This window comes from Alligator mississippiensis, chromosome 1 (assembly GCF_030867095.1).
Source record: "Alligator mississippiensis isolate rAllMis1 chromosome 1, rAllMis1, whole genome shotgun sequence".
In the NCBI taxonomy this organism is placed as follows: domain Eukaryota; kingdom Metazoa; phylum Chordata; order Crocodylia; family Alligatoridae; genus Alligator; species Alligator mississippiensis.
Window position 1 is genome coordinate 28,900,180 of NC_081824.1, and position 20,107 is coordinate 28,920,286.

The 20,107-nt window shown below is 41.2% G+C and overlaps 1 protein-coding gene across 1 annotated transcript in view; it reads left to right on the top strand.

Annotated features, from left to right (window-relative positions):
• ROCK2 (Rho associated coiled-coil containing protein kinase 2) overlaps positions 1-20,107 on the top strand; it is a 165,975-nt gene that overhangs the window by 124,789 nt on the left and 21,079 nt on the right. Inside the window, exons 12-27 of the mRNA XM_059729599.1 lie at positions 600-679; positions 1,018-1,066; positions 1,899-2,034; positions 2,273-2,364; positions 2,637-2,883; positions 3,178-3,284; positions 4,630-4,789; positions 7,034-7,194; positions 7,636-7,820; positions 11,016-11,085; positions 12,777-12,880; positions 12,978-13,164; positions 15,282-15,375; positions 15,490-15,584; positions 16,360-16,539; positions 16,802-16,970. Coding sequence (XP_059585582.1) covers positions 600-679; positions 1,018-1,066; positions 1,899-2,034; positions 2,273-2,364; positions 2,637-2,883; positions 3,178-3,284; positions 4,630-4,789; positions 7,034-7,194; positions 7,636-7,820; positions 11,016-11,085; positions 12,777-12,880; positions 12,978-13,164; positions 15,282-15,375; positions 15,490-15,584; positions 16,360-16,539; positions 16,802-16,970 — 2,116 coding nt within the window. The remainder of the gene's footprint in view (positions 1-599; positions 680-1,017; positions 1,067-1,898; positions 2,035-2,272; positions 2,365-2,636; positions 2,884-3,177; positions 3,285-4,629; positions 4,790-7,033; positions 7,195-7,635; positions 7,821-11,015; positions 11,086-12,776; positions 12,881-12,977; positions 13,165-15,281; positions 15,376-15,489; positions 15,585-16,359; positions 16,540-16,801; positions 16,971-20,107) is intronic.

Sequence of the window (20,107 nt, forward strand, 5' to 3'; positions counted from 1 at the left end):
TGATTATTTTATTTCTATTTTATTTTTTATTTGTATTTGTTTTATTTTTTTAATGTTTGATGCTGGCTATACTGTGTTTTCCCAAATGTTATAGGGACATTAGGCAAATGTTGTCCTAAATATTTTCACCTTTTTTCATAAGGTAAACCCTCTGAGCATGCTCAGTGGTATTCTTAAAATGTCATCCATTTTGATCATATGCCTTATTTAGCTTACTTGGAGAATCCAAAGAATCTGATCCAGAGGGCTGAGGTTAGAAAGAATAAAGGCAGCGGCCAGAAACAACATTCTTTTTCTGTAGAACTTTTTGTGGCTTACCATCTGCGGCATATAATTCTGTGGTGGTTAGATTTATTTTAATACTACATGCAACAAGTTTTGTTACTATGGATATCTTCATGAAGGATCAAGTTAATATTTTGCAGAAATGTATTTTTATTTCTCAGTCTAGAGGTTGTGACTGCTTGAGAATTTTTATTTATCTGCATGGTGGTACTCAGTTTTCATTGCTTATCCATCCTGTTTCTTTAACTGATCTAGACTCATTTTTATGGTCCAGTATTTTACATGTTGGCCATGCTTTTTCTGACAATTTGCAGTTTCAAAAAAAGCTAAACAAGTTAGAAGAGCAGCTCAACAATGAAGCACAGGCCAAAGATGAATTAGAACTGAAGTACAGGTAAGAATGTTTCAGTGTCTTACTTGCTCCACTAATAAACACTTCAATAGTTTTCCTATTTGAAAACTTCAAATTCAATAAAGTGTATTTTAAGGGTCCCAGCTTCAAAAAACAGACTTCATTTGAAAAAAATTAAGTAATCTGACTTCTGCCACCCTTTTTTCATCTTTTTAGATGAGGTTACCTCTTTTATTCAAATGATGATTTTTTCCCCTGTATCCTTCTGTTGCTTATCTAAAACAGTATCAACTATACAAAATACACAAGAACATCCATATTATTCTGTTTTTTATTATAACTGATGCTTTTTTTCCTATATTTATTTTCAAATTCTTTAGGTCTACTAATGCTCGTTTAGAGAAGATTGTGAAAGAACTAGATGAAGAGGTAAATTGATGTATTTTTTTTGATTTAAGTGCATGTGTGAAGTATTTACTTTTCTTTTTCTTTTCCTGGGGATACAGTTTTGCAATTAAGTAACAGTGGAACTATAACAGTACCATTAGCATAAGAAGTTGCCCATATTGTAATATCTTGGTGAAAGGAGAGTATGATGACTTCTATGCTACCCCACTACTTTGGAGGACAAAGTAGCATTTAAATTCTTATGAAGTTAATAGCAGTTTAAGATGCAGGAGTAATAACAGTGTAGGCAGAAATTCTCTTTCCATAGAACAGATCCTTGTACAGGTTGCAGCAATTCAAGCATTCCTCTGGTTCAGTACAAATATGTTGGGACCACCTCTGGAGGGGCCATTACAGCTAAGCTGTACATGCCCATTTAATAATTTCTCCTGAAATTTCACATTTATTTTTGCTGATGTTCTTTGTTCAGTACATGCTTGTTCCCTAGAAACTAGATAGAGACCACCAAATTAATTGACTCTAAACTACTGAAAGCCTTCAGATAGAGGTCAGCAGCCAAATGCTGTTACTAAGACATGCTCAGGTTGGACCTCCTCCATTACTGATCTTTTGAAGGATCCAGACCCATCAGAAATAACATTTTATTACTATAGTTATTTCTCTGTTGCCTGTTGTGTTTGTATGCAACTGCCAGAACAGCTGTGAAATATTATGCCACATGTTTATAGGAAACAGATGCAATACACATTTGTTTGTTTGTAAGTTAATTGGAATCCATGAGCTGTTCTTTAAAGCAATTTTCTGTGTAGCTATGGCTCTTTTGTTTTTAACTTAATTATATAAATATTTCCAGGTAACCTCAAGGAAGAATGTAGAATCTTCATTAAGACTCCTAGAAAGAGAGAAGGCACTTCTTCAGCACAAGAATGCAGAGTATCAGAGGAAAGCGGAATATGAAGCAGATAAAAAACGCAATTTGGAAAATGAAGGTATATGGAGCAGAATCTAAAAAAGGATATAAGGGAATTCTTTTAACATAAAATATCTAAGTTGTTTGTAAGGATCAGTTTTTTTTAAAGGCATTTTAATCAATATGGTAGAGGTCACTGCTCGCTCTCTCTCTCTCTCTCTCTCTCTCTCTCTCTCTCTCTCTCTCTCTCTCTATATATATATATATATATATCTATATAAAATTTTATTGTGTTTATTTATTTATTTATTTTACAGTGAACAGTTTGAAAGACCAGCTTGAAGATTTGAAAAAGAGAAATCAGAACTCTCAAATATCAAATGAGAAAATCAATCAGTTACAAAGACAGGCAAGTTATATTTGAGTATGTGAGTTACTTTATAATCACAAGAATAAGTTATTGAAGTTCAGGATTGAAGTCCTTAGCATATGAACTCTACATGAGATTTATGTTTAATTCTTTAAGAATTTAAATTACTCCTTACACTTTGGTTTAGTAATGTCATATTAAAATCACTTCATTCTTTGTCTTGTTTCTTTGATATATAACATGTTGATTAACAGATACTTGTCATAGTTTTAAATTTTAATTGCCTGGAATTTGTTTTTGTGAACCCTTAGCTGGATGAAGCAAATGCTTTGCTACGTACAGAGTCTGATACTGCAGCCAGGTTAAGGAAGAATCAGACAGAAAGTACAAAACAGATCCAGCAGTTGGAAGCTAATAATCGTGAACTGCAAGATAAACACTGCATGCTAGAGAATGCTAAACTCAAACTTGAGAAGGACTTCCTCAATCTTCAGTCAGCTTTAGAATCAGAAAGACGAGATCGAAGCCATGGATCTGAGATTATTAGCGATCTGCAAGGTACTTCAACAGATACGCCTGAAATTATGCATTGATTCAAGTTTCAGAAGTGCAACAGGTTTTAGTGGCATTATTTGAAATGGGTTTTGTAACTAATTTAGTAAGATGTACAAGCTGAAATTTTGAGAGGGGGAAACATCATGTCAATACAAAGTGTTGCTAAGAACTTCCAATCAACTAGAAAATGGACATTTTTTAATAGCTACAATTTCTTAACTGATAAATTGTAATAGGTTAGTTGTGAAGCAGTTTTACTCTTTATTTCTGGCTAGTTGATGTTTTGAACATTTTTAGGTCGAATATCTGGCCTGGAAGAAGAAGTAAAAACTGGAAAGAGCACACTAGCCAAAATGGAAATGGAGAAGAGGCAATTGGAGGAGAAGCTTACAGATTTGGAAAAGGTAACTACTTGCTTAAAACATCACGTATAACTGGATTGCATTATGGAAGGTAAAATGGCATCTTCAGGTGCCAAATTTGATCAGCCTGCATTGCTACTTATATGTTAATTGGTTTCTCTTTTCCTTCATTTGCTGCTCTTTAAAGAATTTTCACCAGGTGCCATTAATCAATATATTTCACCTTAAGATAGAGAAATACATTCAATTTATTCTCATAAAGAGGCATAGCAGGGCGGTTCTGCAATCAGGGCAGCCATTAATCACTGGGCAGCACCAGCTGCTGCTGTGGCAGTATGGTCAGCCGACACAGTGGTGGATGCTACTTTTGAACTCTCCTCCCTACCACCAACAAGTTACATTACTTTTCTCCTAGTACACAGATAAACTACATTAAAAAGTCCCAGTGTATGGCAATTAAAATGTCCTTATTAGTCAAATGCATATTGTGGGAATTTATTTTCAGCAGGGAAAGAAATATATAAGTATGCATATAGTACACTTCATCACCTTTTCCCCTTTTGTTAATCCACCAAAGGAAAACCTATTTCAAATTACAGATATTTTCTTGTTTCTTTCTTTGGCCCTTTTTTCCTGTTTGAATGAATGAATCCGTCTAGTAAAATCTGAACTTCTGTGTCCCACTTGGAAGTTTACCTTTCTTTGTCAATATTATTGGCAACACCTTGAGAAATTAAAATTAAATCTGGTGTAAAAATTGACTAACTTTTTCATTATTCAGGCCAGCAATCTATTGCTGCATTTTTCACAGAATATTGTAATGACAATATAATTTTTATTTTCTTTTTATCAGTTAAATTTTTATAGTTTTATGGATTAACTTAGTGTTCTGTCATGCAGACTGAAAACACACCAAAGTTAACATTGTAGTCCCTATTTAAAATTCTCAACATTTTTTCACTTGCTGTAGCATAGGCATTATTGCTTTTTTCCTCACTCTTCCTTTTCTCTGGGATTCTTACTGGCAACCATCTTATTTTCAACCTTTGTAAAGAACCATGGGAAACTATAGTGCTGTACAATCTTGTGTTATATTATATTTTGCTTTATTTTAAAGACAACTAAACTGTTCCCAGTGTATTAACACAACTGTATGGAAATGGGAATTGTGCAGAGCCTCATTGTATCCACGTAAAAAAACACAACTGTGGGATTCAGACATTAACATGTCAGCTCCTTTAGTGTAGGTTGGGTTCTACTGTTAATAAACCATCCAGCATTTCAATTGAGCTCTACATTGTTATTATCCATACATTGTTTTTACCTTAGCGTGATATACAGTTGTTTTGTCAAATAAGTCAGTTCCTTTTTCCTGTACTTTTAACAGGAGAAGAACAACATGGAAATAGACATGACATACAAATTCAAAGTTTTGCAACAGAACTTGGAACAGGAAGAAGCTGAACATAAAGCTACAAAAGCACGATTAGCAGACAAAAATAAGATTTATGAATCTATTGAAGAAGCAAAATCAGAAGCCATGAAAGGTGTGTGTATTATGTTAAATGGGGCCTAGGAGTTACTGATCAACAGCAATATACTACATTATGATAAGAAAGGGTAAATGACAAAAATGAACATTTCTAAGTCTCCAAACACTGAGTGGCCATACCCTGCACTTCTGCCATTTTTCCACTTGTTTGTTTCCACTGGTGATTTTAAATATCCATCATACAGCCTGTGGATGTACACCAGCAGTTACCAACCAGTGGATCTCAATGCACCAGTAAATCTTGGAGCCTCTTGCAGTAGATCTCAGAGCCTCTTGGAGTTGATCCGAGGCTGGGGTGGAGGGCTGAGTGCCTGTGTGCGTTCATGCGCGTGCCCCAGTCCAGCAGGTCAATCTGTTGGGGAGGGGAGGGGTGGGAGTTAGATTGAGGGCCCCACGGTGAGGGACAGTGCCGCAGAGGCAGGAGCAGGGGTAAGTTGAGTGGGGCCCAGCCGAGTGGGACTTACCTGCTGGGGAGGCGTGCCCTCAAATAAGTTTTTTCTTGCTCTGCCTTGATCTGCATCCCCTTCCTTCCCCACAGACTAACCTGCTGGGGGGTGGGTGGGGGGGTACAGTGGTGCACAGAAGATCTTGGGTTGCTTTTAATTGCCAAAGATTATCTCCTACTTAAAGGTTGGAGACCACTGATGTATACCATCTGCTCATTTCAAAGCAACTGCACTCATTGAAAAGGAACAGCAACTGTAACTGACTTTTTATTTTTCACATATCATGTACAATCTTGTCCCACTTTTCATGTTGCCAGCACCACCCTGTTGTTTGCTATTGGTCTTGAAGTCCTTCTTATGGATGCTCCACCAAGGTTGTGTGGGAACTTCTGGAGAACAAACAGTACATTATATGCAGAAATTGATGACCAGATAAAATATATCCGCTTAATACCAGAAAACTGAAAACTCTTCATCCACTTTCTCTTCACAAGCACCTCCAATACATTCTTTGAAGTTATCCTGATTGACCACAGCTGTTGTGGGGCTGTTTTCCTGGCTTTAATGTTACAGCTTCCTGAAGGAGGAACTGCTTATATGAACTGCATTTTTCAGGATAGGAGGGAAGGTGGGGGGATTTTTTTTTTGTGTATGACAAGACGTGTCTCTCAAAAAGGCAAGCTCCTTGTCAAATTTCAGGTTCAAGCTCCAAAACTTAGGGCTGCAAAGCTAAAAAACCCCCCAAAACCAGTTTGTTAGGTTTTTTTAATATGGACAAAAGATGTCTTTTTTCTCTTGCCCTGTTCCTGGAAATGGTTCTGATTTATTTTGGCTGGGGGGAAAATGCAGCATGAAGCAGAAATGCAGCATGAAAAAATTAAGCCCAGTTAACTTGGCAAAGTGAAAAAGAACTCCAAACAGTATTTTTAATTGAAAGTTTGAAGATGATGCAGCTAGCTCTGTTTTAATATTTTCTTTCTTAAACTATGCTCATCATCAGGGTGTCTAAAAACCTTTTAACTTACACATTTTACATCTTTAGTGAAATCAAATGTATACATAATGTTAAGCTATGAGGACAATGTGTGCAAATATCAGTGATCATTCAGTCAATTTGTGATAAGAACAGCTTTCTTACCCCTTTTAGTTGTAAGCCAGTGCATTAGTTTGAAAAACCAAGAATGTGAATAAAAAAAATTTGAGCCTAGGCTTGCAGGTATTCAGAAAGCAAGAATAATGATGATTCAGTAGTAACATGCAGTTCAGATAATACAACAGATTGCTGGACAGTTGAAATTATAGTCTACAGTTGATTCCAAACTAGGATAGCAAAAGACAGCATATGAAAAAGTTTGGGCAGTGTGTATGTAGCAAAGAGAACACTTTTAAAAAAAAAATCAGGTTCTAAGACCGAGGTTGGGTTGCAGATGAGCTGGAACTTGTCCTGGAGCAGAAAAGTAGAAAATAGCTGACAATCAGGTGGAGGTTTATGAGACATTCTGAAAAAGCTTTTCAATTCATCCTTTCAGCTGTGAGCTAACCGACCAGTATTTTGTGCCAGTTTTATAAAAACCCCTCTTTCGTTTTAAAGGCATATACATCCTTAATTATCAATTTAATTAATACTTCATTTCACCTTTAATGCCAAAACACCCCACAATATTTTAAACTGAAGAGACACGAGGTTTTTACATTTGGCCACAGTTAGGAACCTAACCAAGGGTCCCGATTTTTTAGAAATGTTGAATGCTCACAACTTGCATTGACTTAACCGTAATGATCTTATTTCACAGAAATGGAAAAGAAACTCTTGGAAGAAAGAGTTTCAAAGCAAAAAGTAGAAAACTGCATGTTAGAAGTTGAGAAGCGATGTTCAATGTTGGACTGTGATCTCAAACAATCACAGCAGAAAATAAATGAACTCCTGAAGCAAAAGGATAAATTAAATGAAGAAGTAAGTTATATTTGTATCAGTAGTCTGATATGGAACCTTTTTGATGATTGAAAAGCTTGTATTAGTGCTCAGTTTAGTTATGGCTCTTAATTTCGGGCAGTATCTATAAATATTTGCTACTTAAAATAACAGTAAAAATATCTGCACTGGTGGGAAAACTTCCTCCTAGTTTAAGCGTTATTTTTCTGAGCACTCAAATTTTGGAAGAGTTTTTCATATAGAATCTAAAATTGTGTAATGCTGGGGCAAAGAGCTTGTTTTTTTTCTTTGCATTTAGAATTGATCGATCCTTTGCTTTCAAAAAGGACATCTGCATTATGTGCAATAATGTATTTTTAAAAAGTTGACCATCATACAAATATAAATACTGTTTTAAGTCTCACTTTGCTACATGGGTTGTAAATTCCTCTAGGTACAAATAAGAATTGATTTGTTTTGCAGATCAAAAACTTAACATTAAAAATAGAACAGGAAACACAGAAACGCTGCCTCACACAGAATGACTTAAAGATGCAAACGCAACAAGTCAACTCATTAAAAATGTCAGAAAAGCAGCTAAAACAAGAGAATAACCATCTCCTGGAAATCAAACTGAGCTTGGAAAAGCAAAATAATGAACTCCGCAAGTAAGCAGAATTGCACCAAAATATCTTTTTGGGTTTTTTGTAGAGACACTAATGTACTTTCATTTTCTGCAAAAATTTAGAACCATATTTATTTTAAATATTTGCCATATAGAATTGACTCTATTAATATACTTTCCTGCGGTGTTGAATCTAATAATTACAAATAATTGCTGTTTGCTATTTGTTGTATTACAGAGGTACTTAATAGCCTGATGACATCAGTCCCCAGTGAGTTGGGCACAGTATAGCTGCATAATAAGCGAGAAGCTCAGCTCCTATTCCATCTTTTAGATATTGAAATGTGCATCTCGCCTCAGGAGAGTGATCCTTTTCTGCCCAGGGAGACGCAGAGTGTTCTCATTCTTTGTGACAGCCTAGTTTGCCTCCAGATGCTGATCCTTTTTTGCCTGCAGAGGTGCATAGCTTTCCTATTCTGGCAGCAGGCAGCATTATGTGCCTCTGGAGCTTGTTGTGTAGTGGACTACCTATGGGATATGCTATTCCCATTCTACCACTTGTCAGGAAAATGGCTTAACTACCAAGTTACGACTCATCTACCATGGACCACACCTGGGCTGCTAAGAGATCATATCTGGCCTGTGGCAAGGTCTGAGCAATAGAAAAGGCTTCTCCAGGGTCCTATTGCTTACTACTTTTGGTCTATTCCCTCTGCCTGCAGCATCCTGAGCAGCAAAGAGGATGTCCCCAGTGTCCTTCCACCTGCAGAGGAATAGACTAAAATCAGCAACATCTGCTGACTGCCCAGCCCTCTCTCTTGTTTTTGTCTGACACCCCCAATTTAACCCTTTATATATTACCAGCAGAGAGGGAACAAACATTTGCAACCCATGACAGGGTTGAGTTGCAATCAGTGGCCCTTGGTAGCAAAATATTGCTAACACCTGAGATACAGGAGAGGTCTGAGGGCTTCCTCTATTCTTTTTGTTAAATGGATAGGCCCCAAGTGTAAAGGAATGCAAGATTTGTACAAAGAACAAACAAGATGGAGTTACAATAGACTATAGACTGTATATAAGGCAACAGAGTGGCCTTATTGCAAAAAAAAGCCAACAGCATACTGGGTTGTATTAGCAGATACGTCATTGCAAATCAGGGGATGTGATTCTTGCACTTTATTCAAGTGCTAACATGGTCTTACCTGGAGTACTGTGTCCAGTGTTGTGACCCACACTTCAAGAAGGTTGCGTACAGATTGGAAAGAATTCAGTGCAGAGCAGTAAAAATGATTAGGGACTTGGAAGGCAAGACTTATGAGGGCAGGCTAAAACAGAGGCAGGCAGTTGTTTTGGGTGGAGGGCCTCTTACTGAGTTTTGGCAACCAGCGAGGGCTGCATGACAGGCAGCCGGGGACAGATAGATATTAATTTTCTAAATTTTTTAGGGGCCCCGTGGGCCAGACCAAATGGCCTGGCGGGCTGCATGCAGCCTGCAGGCTACATTTTGCCCACCTCTGGGCTAAAAGAACTAGGGTTATTCAGTCTGAAGAAGAGAAGACTGAGAGGGGATTTGATAAGTCTTTAAATACCTGAAGGGCAGTTTTATAGAGGATAGAGAATGGCTTTTCTCTGTGGCCATAGGGTCTAGGGTTAAGAGCAATGTCCTCAAGTTTCAGCATGGGAAATTTAGGTTGGAGATTAGGAGAAACTTTCCGAACATGAGAGTGATCAAGCATTAGAATAGGCTACCTAGAGAAATTGTGGAATCTCCATCCTTGGAAGTTTTCAAGAGCAGTTTGTATTTGGCTGGGTTTTCCAGGGACTCTGAATGGGTGGAGTAGGATTGCATTTGGAGATTTCAACACTTACAAACCGTTTAAGGGCCAGCCCTTAGAGGCTGAATAGGATTGAGGTCATAATTTCTACCACAAGTAGCTAGGAAATAGAAAATAATTTCATAACCACATGTAGGGAGGGATTCAAGGATAAACCTTTATATTAAGTAGTAAGCTAATCTAAATGCTGTTTTCCAAAAATAGACATGAGTGCATAAGGGAACACTGCAAGTTGAATGAAATGGAAAGCTGGTTGACATTAACTGTCCCTGAAAGGTTACACTGGAATAAGACTTTAAAAATGGTAACACAAGTCTGCTGAATTTTCAGCTAAATAGTTCAGAGATCATATGTATAGATTGTGTGTAAAAGAGTATTTAAATAGACTGAGTCTTAGTATATGAGTTATGTTAGCTCTTTAAAGTACTTAGAATGTCTTGCATCTTTAAAGTAAATATTTTACTAATATTAATTAGGTACCCCTAATCTGAAAGGAATCCTTAAAATGATGCTAAAATAAGAAGACCAACATCTTTGGTGATGTTTTGTATATTAATTGATACCTTTTGTAGTTACTATAGTTATCAATTTGTAGTAGATCAAGAACAGCCTTGTGACTGAAAAAGCAAAGTTAGCAAGGTGCCAGAGAAGGCTCATTTCTATTCCTGGCTCTGGCATGACTTCAAACGAATCATCTTTGGCCATGGTTAAATGTTATATTTGTAATGTTACAAACTCCCTTGTTAGTGCTATAAGTTGAGTGACCAGATGAGCATTTTGCTGAGCTAAAAATTTGGTAGATGTATCACAAAACTGTTCCTGGCAGAAACAGGAACTTCACCGTAGCACAAAAGGGTGTTGACTTATTGGGCCTCTGGCACATGTTACAATTATGGTGCAATTAAAGTATTAATCACACTGTAAACAGTCAGTGTTACACATTCATCTGATTTATGTAGCCATAAAATATCAAAGCAGCCACAAAGTTATTCCCCAAAAATGTGGAATATCTTTGTGGCTTGTTTGTATGGCACCACAAATTGGACATGTAGCACTTTCGTGCCTTGCCCTTCAGTTCGCATGGGGAAACCCCTCAAACATCAGTGTAAACATGAGAATGAGAGATGTTAATTGTTTGCTTTAGTTCTCTTTCTGGCAAAACCATGGAATAGTTTGACTGATCACTAACTAATCCCTAAAGAGAGGAGAAAGCTGTATCCACAGCTGTATATGTTGAAAAGAAAAAAAACCTTGCTAATGACCAGTAAAATCCTCAGGATTTGATGTGGACCATACCTTAGTAAGGGAATAGTAAGACAGGGATACAGTTTATCTATATGTGTATGTACACACTCATAAAAGCGCAAACACTGTTCTTAAAAGAATTGTTTTTGACTTTACAGGGAACGTCAAGATGCAGATGGACAAATGAAAGAGCTTCAAGACCAGCTTGAAGCTGAACAATATTTCTCAGTATGTATTATTGATTACCCCTTTCCATTCTTTAAGGACCATATCATCTTTCACATTTCCCCCAGAGCATTAGGCTTTAGCTCTTTTTTTATAAATGTAGAGTTGAAAAGGGCTGCTTGTTATCTTTCTTTAGTCACCTGTGTCCAGATCAGTGCCCCCAACCCTGGCTTCTCTTCTGGGAGACTTGATTTGATTGCAAGTGATGAGTAGCCTAAAGAAGAAAGGGGAAGAGCTTGTACTGGGGAACACAAGAAATGTCCCTGCTCTTGCAAAGGGTCCATTCCTCCCATTGGATGTTCAGAGGAAAATACTAACTAATTTTTCCTTTGATCTTACTAATCAATAGTTTAAACATTTGCTCAGGTTTTTCAAGTCTCATAATCCGGGATCCTGGTTTTCCCTGATAAGAAAAATTGCAAATTCTCTGATAACCCCAAATCCATGATTAAAATAAAAGCTCCCCTACATTCTACACCCCCTCCCTCGGTGCCCCTTGCCCCTCATCAGACTTGCTGGAGGGGGCCCCAACTGGCAGGGCTACAGGACCAGGGATCTGGGTCTGTAGTTGTCTGCCCCTGGCAGGAGGCTGCAGCTGCTGCAGTGGAGCAGAGCACGGAGCCCGGCTCCCCCTAACCCCACGCTGCCTGCTGCCTGCCTGCTGCAGGCGCAGGTTGGGGGAGCCAGCTGCCCACTGCTGCGTGCACTTCTGGAGGGCAACAAGGACCCGCACTCCCCAGATATGCCCCCGGGGTAGGTGCGGGCTCGGGTTCCTTCCTTGCTGCTCTCCTGTGGGGCCTCTGCAGCCCAGCATGTGTGACCTGGCACTGCAGGGAACAGCAGAGCTGCATGGGGATCTCCTTGCCACGGTGAGCTCTGTGCTGTCCTGGCAATGCATCCTCTGTGTGTGAGGGGAAGCATCACGGGGTTGTGCTGATCACTGCAGCCTTGCATGTGGAGGACACATTGCCAGGGCAGGGGAGACTTGCACCCCCCAGGTCTGTGTATGGGGTGGGCATGGCTGTGGGCTTGGGCTCCTGCCCTGCTGACCTCCCCCAGGGCCTCCACAACCTGGTGGGTGCGACATGGCCCTGCAGGGCAGCTTGCGGCTGCACAGGAAAGCTGCTTGCCGCTGCAAGCTCCATGCTGCCCTGGCGACACATCCTCTGCATGCGAGGCTGCAGTGAGTGGCACAACCCTGCACTGCTTCCCCTGCTGCCCCCATGCCTGGAGGATGCATTGCCAGTGCAGTGTGGGAGCTTGCAGCGGCAAGGAGATCCCTGCGTGGCTCTGTTGTTCCCTGCAGTGCCGGGTCTCGCATGCGGGGCTGCAGAGGCCCTAGGGGAGGGCAGCAGGGTGGGAACCCAAACCCACAGCGGGCAGCCCACCCATGCCCCACACACAGATCTAGGGAGCACGAGTCCTCCCTGCCCCCTGGGAGTGCACACAGCAGTGGGGAGCCCACCCAATCCACCCCTGAACAAGCTGCCTGTGGCCCTGTCCCGCTCCCCTCCAGGGTCCTGTGACCCTGCATTGCAGCCCCTGGCCCCAAGCCCCATCCACTGCCTGGCTGGGCAGCAGCCCCAGCCTCTCCCCAGCATGGGGGACCTCAAGGTCTGGTCTCTTTCAGCTACAATATGCAAGTCATTTCCTTTCTCTTTCTCTCTCTTTTTTTTTTTTTTTTTTAAATCTAGACCTTGTATAAGACACAGGTTCGAGAGCTAAAAGAAGAATGTGAAGAAAAAACTAAACTCTGTAAAGAAATACAGCAAAAGATACAAGAGTTACAAGATGAGAGGTGAGGGTTTATGGGCTGTACTATTAAACGTACAGAAAACCAGAATGCTTAACTTGTTTTAAAAAATGGTTTCTGAATAACTACTTATCATTTGCAGAGACTCCTTGGCTGCTCAGCTTGAGATCACTTTGACAAAAGCTGATTCAGAGCAACTTGCTCGTTCCATTGCTGAAGAGCAATATTCTGATTTGGAAAAAGAGAAGATCATGAAAGAGCTGGAGATTAAAGAAATGATGGCTAGGCATAAACAGGAGCTTACTGAAAAAGATGCTACCATAGCTTCTGTAAGTAATTTGCACAATAACTTCTGTAGTTGTTTTTTTGTGTGTGCTAGAAATTCTTTATTTTTAACAAATTCAAATATGTATTTCAAGTATGTTTACAGAAACACACAGCTTGAATTGTTTCTGGTGCTTAGAAGAGTTAGAAGTAAACTCTATATGAACACGGTGGCAGGAGAAGGGGTAAAACCATTACATGCCTTCCTATGTTTGAATGAAGTTTTAAAATCATAGCAAATATTCCTTAGTATGTGTGGTTTGCATACTTCCTGTATTTGGCTGAAAAAATACAGTTTTCTATTCTGTGGACTTGTGGAGACCAAACCAAATATATAAAACAAAATCTACATATAATTGGTCCAGTCCATGTTCATTTAATCAAAGTTTTGTTAGGCTTTCCATTCTAGGTGTATAAAAACCTAAATAAAAAGGATCTCTTTGGAGAGGAAGGTTTTTAAGGGCATTCTACTCTATATAGACTCTACGCTGCACTCATCACTATAGGATCCCACCACCTTCCAGCAAGATGTTAAGTAATGTGCCTAACTTCTGTCACAGGTTGTTTCCTCTCTCAGCCTCCTTCCTGAGAAGTTTGTGCAGGGGAGAAGTGCATGCAATGGTATATCCTGTTTTGTTAAGGCTTTTATCATGGCTTAATATACTCCTGTTTTGTATAGGTTTTCAAGGATTAAATTGGAAATCATGTTTATAAACCTAATTTAGAAGAATCCCTCGAAAATAATGTTAGACAAATTTGGTGCTTTATTGTAAAGTACCAAAGGGTAATACATTTATTTCCATAAAACTATATTTTGAGATGCACATTTCCACACAAATAGTGCTGTTGTCACAGAGGGAGCCAGCAATACTCATAGCTGCTGCTGTGCAGTCGGCCAGGGGGAGGCAGCTGCTGGCATGAAGGGGAGCCTGAGATGGCTGCTGCCCCTACCCTTTGCTGCTGATTGGTTGTAAGGGCTGCCTGTCATGTGGCCCCACCCCCTCCACCAATTGGCAGTGAGGGGTGGGGCCACATGATGGCCTGCCCTCCTGGCCAGTCAGCCTCGAGGGGCAGAGCCTTATGATAGACAGCCCTTGCAATGAATCAGTGGCGAGGGGTGGGGGCAACAGCCATCTTGGGCTCGCTTTAAATTCTGCAGCCCCCTACCCCTCTGGCAGGCTGCACAGCTAGGCCTCAGCAGCGACCATGAGTACTGCTGGCTCCCTCCTCATCCCTCTCGGCCAATTGGGGGAGGGGGGGGGCAGGGGGCTTGCTGTGATAAACTCATGAAAATGGCAGCCAGCCACCCCATGATCTGCCCGCAAAATCGGCCGGCTTCCTCCTGGATTTGGGTAGATCCCTGTGTACAAGTTCAGTGTTCTCTCTCTGTCTCTAAGACAACTGTTCAAAATCTGCCTCTTCCCTCCTTCCTACCTATGAAGTGTGAATTACCTCTGATTAGTCAGACTCTTTCAATCTGGACTTCTGTCCCTGTTGGTCTTAAATGCAGTCCTCTCCTGTTTAACTCTATGGAATAAGGCCTTGTTTTGCAAAAAAATACACTTCCATACATGGTTATCCTTGGCTCTCTTCACCTGTTTGTGCTCTGATCCATCCTCTGCCTTTATGTGGGTTTCAGTAATTGTTCTGTTTTCAGTTCCCTTCCATTGCTATGGTTTGCAGTAGCTGTGATGAATTCCCTTCTGCTCTTCTTGGTTCTAAGCTCTCAGTTTTTCTTAACATTTCAGCCTTCACCTTCTCATTGTTTTGAACTCCATCAAGTCTCTCTGGGCAGCTGTCATTATACATGCCCTCTGTTTGCTTCTGGACTTTGCCTAGCTCTTCCATTATTCCTTTTCCATATCACTTAGTCTGACAAGAAGTTTCTTATGCTTCCCTTTCTTTCCTCCCTCCCCTCGACTCTCCACCACCTTCTTCTGCTCACCTCCACTTGGTAATCTGTTCTTCTCTGCTCTTTTTCCTTGTCTTGCTCCAGGACCTCTCTTCCTCTTATTCCTGGCCTTTGCTATAAGTCACTTCATGGAACCCATTGATCTGCTGCTGGGAGTGGTGGTAGTTGTGTGGTAACGTGTGGTAACTATATTCTTTGTTTTCCTTTTAGTTGGAAGAAGCCAATAGGACACTAACTAGTGATGTGGCTAATCTTGCTAATGAGAAGGAAGAGCTGAATAATAAACTGAAAGAAGCTCAAGAAGGTGAGTGCTTATTAAACAACTTGAATTCAATTTGAAGTAATTTGTACTTTTACAAGTGTTGTTGTTTACTGCTGTTATCAGCCTTTATATATTTGCATTTTTACTTTATTACAGAAATTATGATGCTAAAAGAAGAAGCAGCAGCTACAGCAACTATTAAAGCACAACTTGAGAAACAGCTGTTGAATGAGAGAACACTGAAAACCCAGGTAAATATAAATGGAAGTGGAGGAGATGATAATCCCAATAACTTCATCAGCGCACTTTTCATGAATTATGTAGCGTTTTTACATGGAAAGGCTGCTTTCTGATATTAACTGACTGTATACACTCAGTGGATGCAATCTTTATACTATGCCTTTTTACAGAAATAGGTCAGAAAAATTTGCATCAGTGTAGATACATCAGTATGTTATATACGTCATTAGACATTTCAGCAATGTCATTTACCTCTGTGTAAAACCTAATACACTTGAAGCCACGTATCTTCATTCAAAACATCTAGTTTTGACATAGTTCTTAATTATGAGATAATTTGATTTAAATCTGTTATGAGCAACTCTTAGTTACCTTCGTCTTTGTCTAAATGATTTATATATACACACACTTGTTCATCTTTCTTGAAGGCTGTGGTCATGAATGCTGCTGTCATTAGGAAACTAGACCTTATGAATCAGATTTTGAATTCTTATAATTTCTAGACAACCTAGTGCCCTGTTTAGACATTCCCACTCAAAGATAGTTTTGGCTTCTGACTAAATGGATTATGTGAAGGAAGTATGCAGAAAAAATATTCTATCCAAAGTGAAATATCATCTTTATTTTCTTTTTTTTGGAAGTATACTTAATTACTGCACTGGTTTGCATTGGCATTTTAGTTAGCAATGCACAATGATTTGAGATTTTGAGAAAAGTATTTTAAAAGTGACTGGATATTTACACTCAGTCTGATTCTGGGGGTTTCCTTTGCTCTGTGTTCTGAAGGCTGTGAACAAGTTGGCTGAGATCATGAATCGGAAGAATCCTGTCAAACGTGGAGCTGACACTGATGTGCGGAGGAAAGAAAAGGAAAACAGGAAGCTGCATATGGAGCTGAAATCTGAACGTGAAAATTTAACTCAAATGATGATCAAATATCAAAAGGAGATCAATGAGATGCAGGCGGTAAGAATACCTGTGCAGAAATAATAAAAATAAGAATATTACGGTAGCTATTGAAGAAATTGGATAAGAGGTTATAAATATCCTAGGATAGAATATTTATTTATAATTTTGCATATTTGAAGGATGACTCACCTAAAAATGAAGTAGTTGTGTACTTCAAGATTTGTTGCAAAGTACTTATTTGATTAAGAAAATATTTTTAGTAAATTATGGAGTAGAGTGTTAATACTAAACGGTAAATCTTTTAAAATCATTTTCACAGCAAATAGCAGAAGAGAGCCAGATACGAATTGAACTGCAGATGACACTTGACAGCAAAGATAGTGACATTGAACAACTTCGCTCACAGCTGCAGTCATTACATATTGGTCTAGATAATAGTAGCATAGGTAGTGGCCCTGGGGATGCTGAGGCAGACGATGGATTCCCTGGTATGTATTTTTTAGTAATATTACTATTTTCATCAGTTTCATGTAATTCCTTAGGAGCTGAAGTATTAAACTACCCTGCTGAGGTTTATATGCTTTACTTGGTATTTCTGTATTCCTTTGTACATTTTCAAAATCTTGATAGCACTTTAATATTCAGGTACTAAGTGAAACAGTCTTTACCTTAACCCTGCCCTTTCAATTGTTTTTTAAAAAATGAGGTTTTTTTCCTAAACTTTTAAGAATTAAGAAAATACATTCTGTATCTCATGCAAACTAATAACTATTTCTTCTCTTGTTTATGGTGTCTGTTTTGTAAATACTGTGTTACATGATAAAATGTAAAAAACTAATATTCTCTTTCTAGTTTTTTCTGTGTTAACATCTTTCCTGACCTTTTTTCCCTTCTTTGTACTGTTTAGTCCACATCACTCAGTCCCACACAATGGAGTCAATGTCTTTTACCTACCAACATTCTTCTACCTCTCTCAGTATTGCCACTAAGCCTTCCAGTTCTCAAATGCTTCTCAACTCTGATTCTGACTCAGAGGAGGAACCTCTTTCTTGTGTACCTGCCCCTTCAGAGCCTGCCCCTTCAGAGCTCACCCCTTCAGAAACTGATAGCACAGGTGACATCCCGGAAAAACATTTGATGCACTTACGTTTTGTTGTGTCTTTTGACCTTTCCTTTCCCAAAGCTAACATTATTAATACTCTTTTAAAAAAATGCTGTTGGTAAATATAATCCAAAACATTAATCAAATGTTGCATGAACTAAGAGTTGAACCATGTGTTCCCTAAATCTTTACTTTTGATTGCAACCAAAATAGCTATATTTTAAAAACATCACTTTACAGAAGCCTTTTAAAAGGTGATTTTTAGGATCATAGCTTCAGAGTAGTTTCCATGCAGTATGCCTGTCTAAATACATATGCTTAAGCTTTGGAATGTCCAAGAACTCTGATCTTCGTATTCCTCTTGAACACTTAACTATCTAGATGCTCACCTTCTGAGCACAAATGTAATCTTTCAATGCAATCTCTGGATAATTGTATTTTTCTCTAATGTTAAATTCATATCAGTAGGGCCTAAAATTGGTTTTAATGTTAGGTGTACATAGAGTTGCACCAATACATTGGTCAGATATCGGATCAGTACTGATTATGTAGAAAATTGTCTATACAGGTTTCCCTTGATTTATGTGGTACATGCGTTCCTGGAGAACAGCGCATAAAACAAATTCACATAAAGCGAACCTACTTTACAATGTAACATATAGGGATAGGTTCCCATGGCGGTGAGGGAGGGAGGGAGTGAAGCTGGGACTAGGAGAGGGGTGGGGGGAGGGGTGCTGCTCCTGGGGCTGCACAAGGAAGCAAAGCAGTGGGAACAGAGCAGCATTCACCCCAGCCCCAGCTGCAGCAACCCCAGGAGCAGCTGGTGCCAGCTGCCTGCAGCTACTGGGCTACGCCGTGCTGTGGTGCAGGCAGCTGGTGTCGGCTGCTCACAGAGCCGCTCCAGCATGGGCTGGGGTGAGTGCAGACAAGTGGAGCCATGGGCGGCACAGGGCGCAGCACTCTCCCCAGCCTGTGCTGGAGTGGCCCTGGGAGCAGCTGACATTGGGTGTCTGCACCAGGGCATGGTGCAGCCCAGCTGCTACAGGCAGCTGGCATCCGCCACTCCTGGGGCTGCTGCAGCAGGAGCTGGGGTGAGTGCCATGCCCTGTACCACCCGGGGTTCCACTTGTCTGCACTCACCCCAGCCCATGCTGGAGTGGCCCCGGGCACAGCACAGCCCAGGAGCAGAGATGAGTGCAGACAAGCAGAGCCCAGGCGCAGGGGGACAGGTGGAGCACGGTACAGCCAGCAGCTGCAGGCAGCTGGTGCCGGCCACTCCTGGGCCCCTGCAGCCGGGGCTGGGGTGAGTGGGGCCAGGGGCGTTTCTCCTCCCCCCACAGAGTTACCTGCTTGGGCAGGGGTGGGGCATATATGCTGATCACTTCAGAGTGAATTTACCTTGGATATAACAAATTATGGGTCTAAATATACTCATTGCATAAAAGCGAATTCACATATAAACAACCTGCGTAAATCGAGGGAAACCTGTATCAGATATGGGCCCTATGGGGCCGATAATTTGGCTGATAAATACCCATGCTGCACACAGCTGCAGTGCAGCACAGAGCAGAGCTGGCAGCATGGAGAGCTGCCTCCAGCTGGTAAGTCGGAGGGGGAGGGAAGAGGGGGGTAGGGAGCAGATCAACACCACCCGCCCACCCCGGTGAGGGAGGTCGTGGGGGTCATAGGAATGAGGCATGGCTCATGATGGAGCCGGCTCCTTCTGGTGCTTGCACCCAGATGGGAGGCAGGAGGGCAGCGTGTGTGCCTCTGGATCTGTGCAGCGTGGGCTGCAGCTGTGGGCAGAAGTCAGAGTCAGTGCTGCGCGGGGCTTTTCTTGCCAGGGGTGGGCTTAGAGCAGGCTCTGGTGATGCTCCGGAGCTGCAGCCACCCCAAATTTCACCACAGCTCTGCTCCCATTCCTGTGCCACCGCCCAGCACAGCTGTGGCTTTTCGTGGCGCTTGGGTGGAGGTGAGGTGTTCAGCCAGGGCTGTGCCAGGCACTGCTCCTACGGGCCTGGGAGCGGAGCTGCGGTGAAATGTGGGTTGGCTGCAGCCTTCTCCCAGTACCGCCGGAGCCCACTCCAAGCCCAGTCCCCCGACAAGAAAAGCCCCATGCAGCTTCAGCTCCACCACGCAGCTGCAGCCCGCACCATACAGATCTGGGGGCACATGCCGTCCCCGCCCTCCCGGTGTGCAAGCCGTGGCGGGAGCTGCCCCCACCCCATGAGCTGCGCCTCCGTCCCCTGCCCCGCTCTGGCTGGGCAGTACCTGCCCCTACCCCTTCCCTCACAGTGGGGGCACTGATCTGCTGCCCCCCCCTCCCCCCCACACACACACACATCACTTCCCTCCTCTTCCACAACAGGGGGCTTACCAGCGAATGTCAGCTGTATCGGGTATCGGATCGGTATTGGCCAATATGCCTCTTTAAATATTGGCTATCGGTATCAGCCCCCAAAATCTCTATTGGTGCACCCCTAGGTGTACACATAAATTATAGCTCCTTGGTAGTGTAGAGGG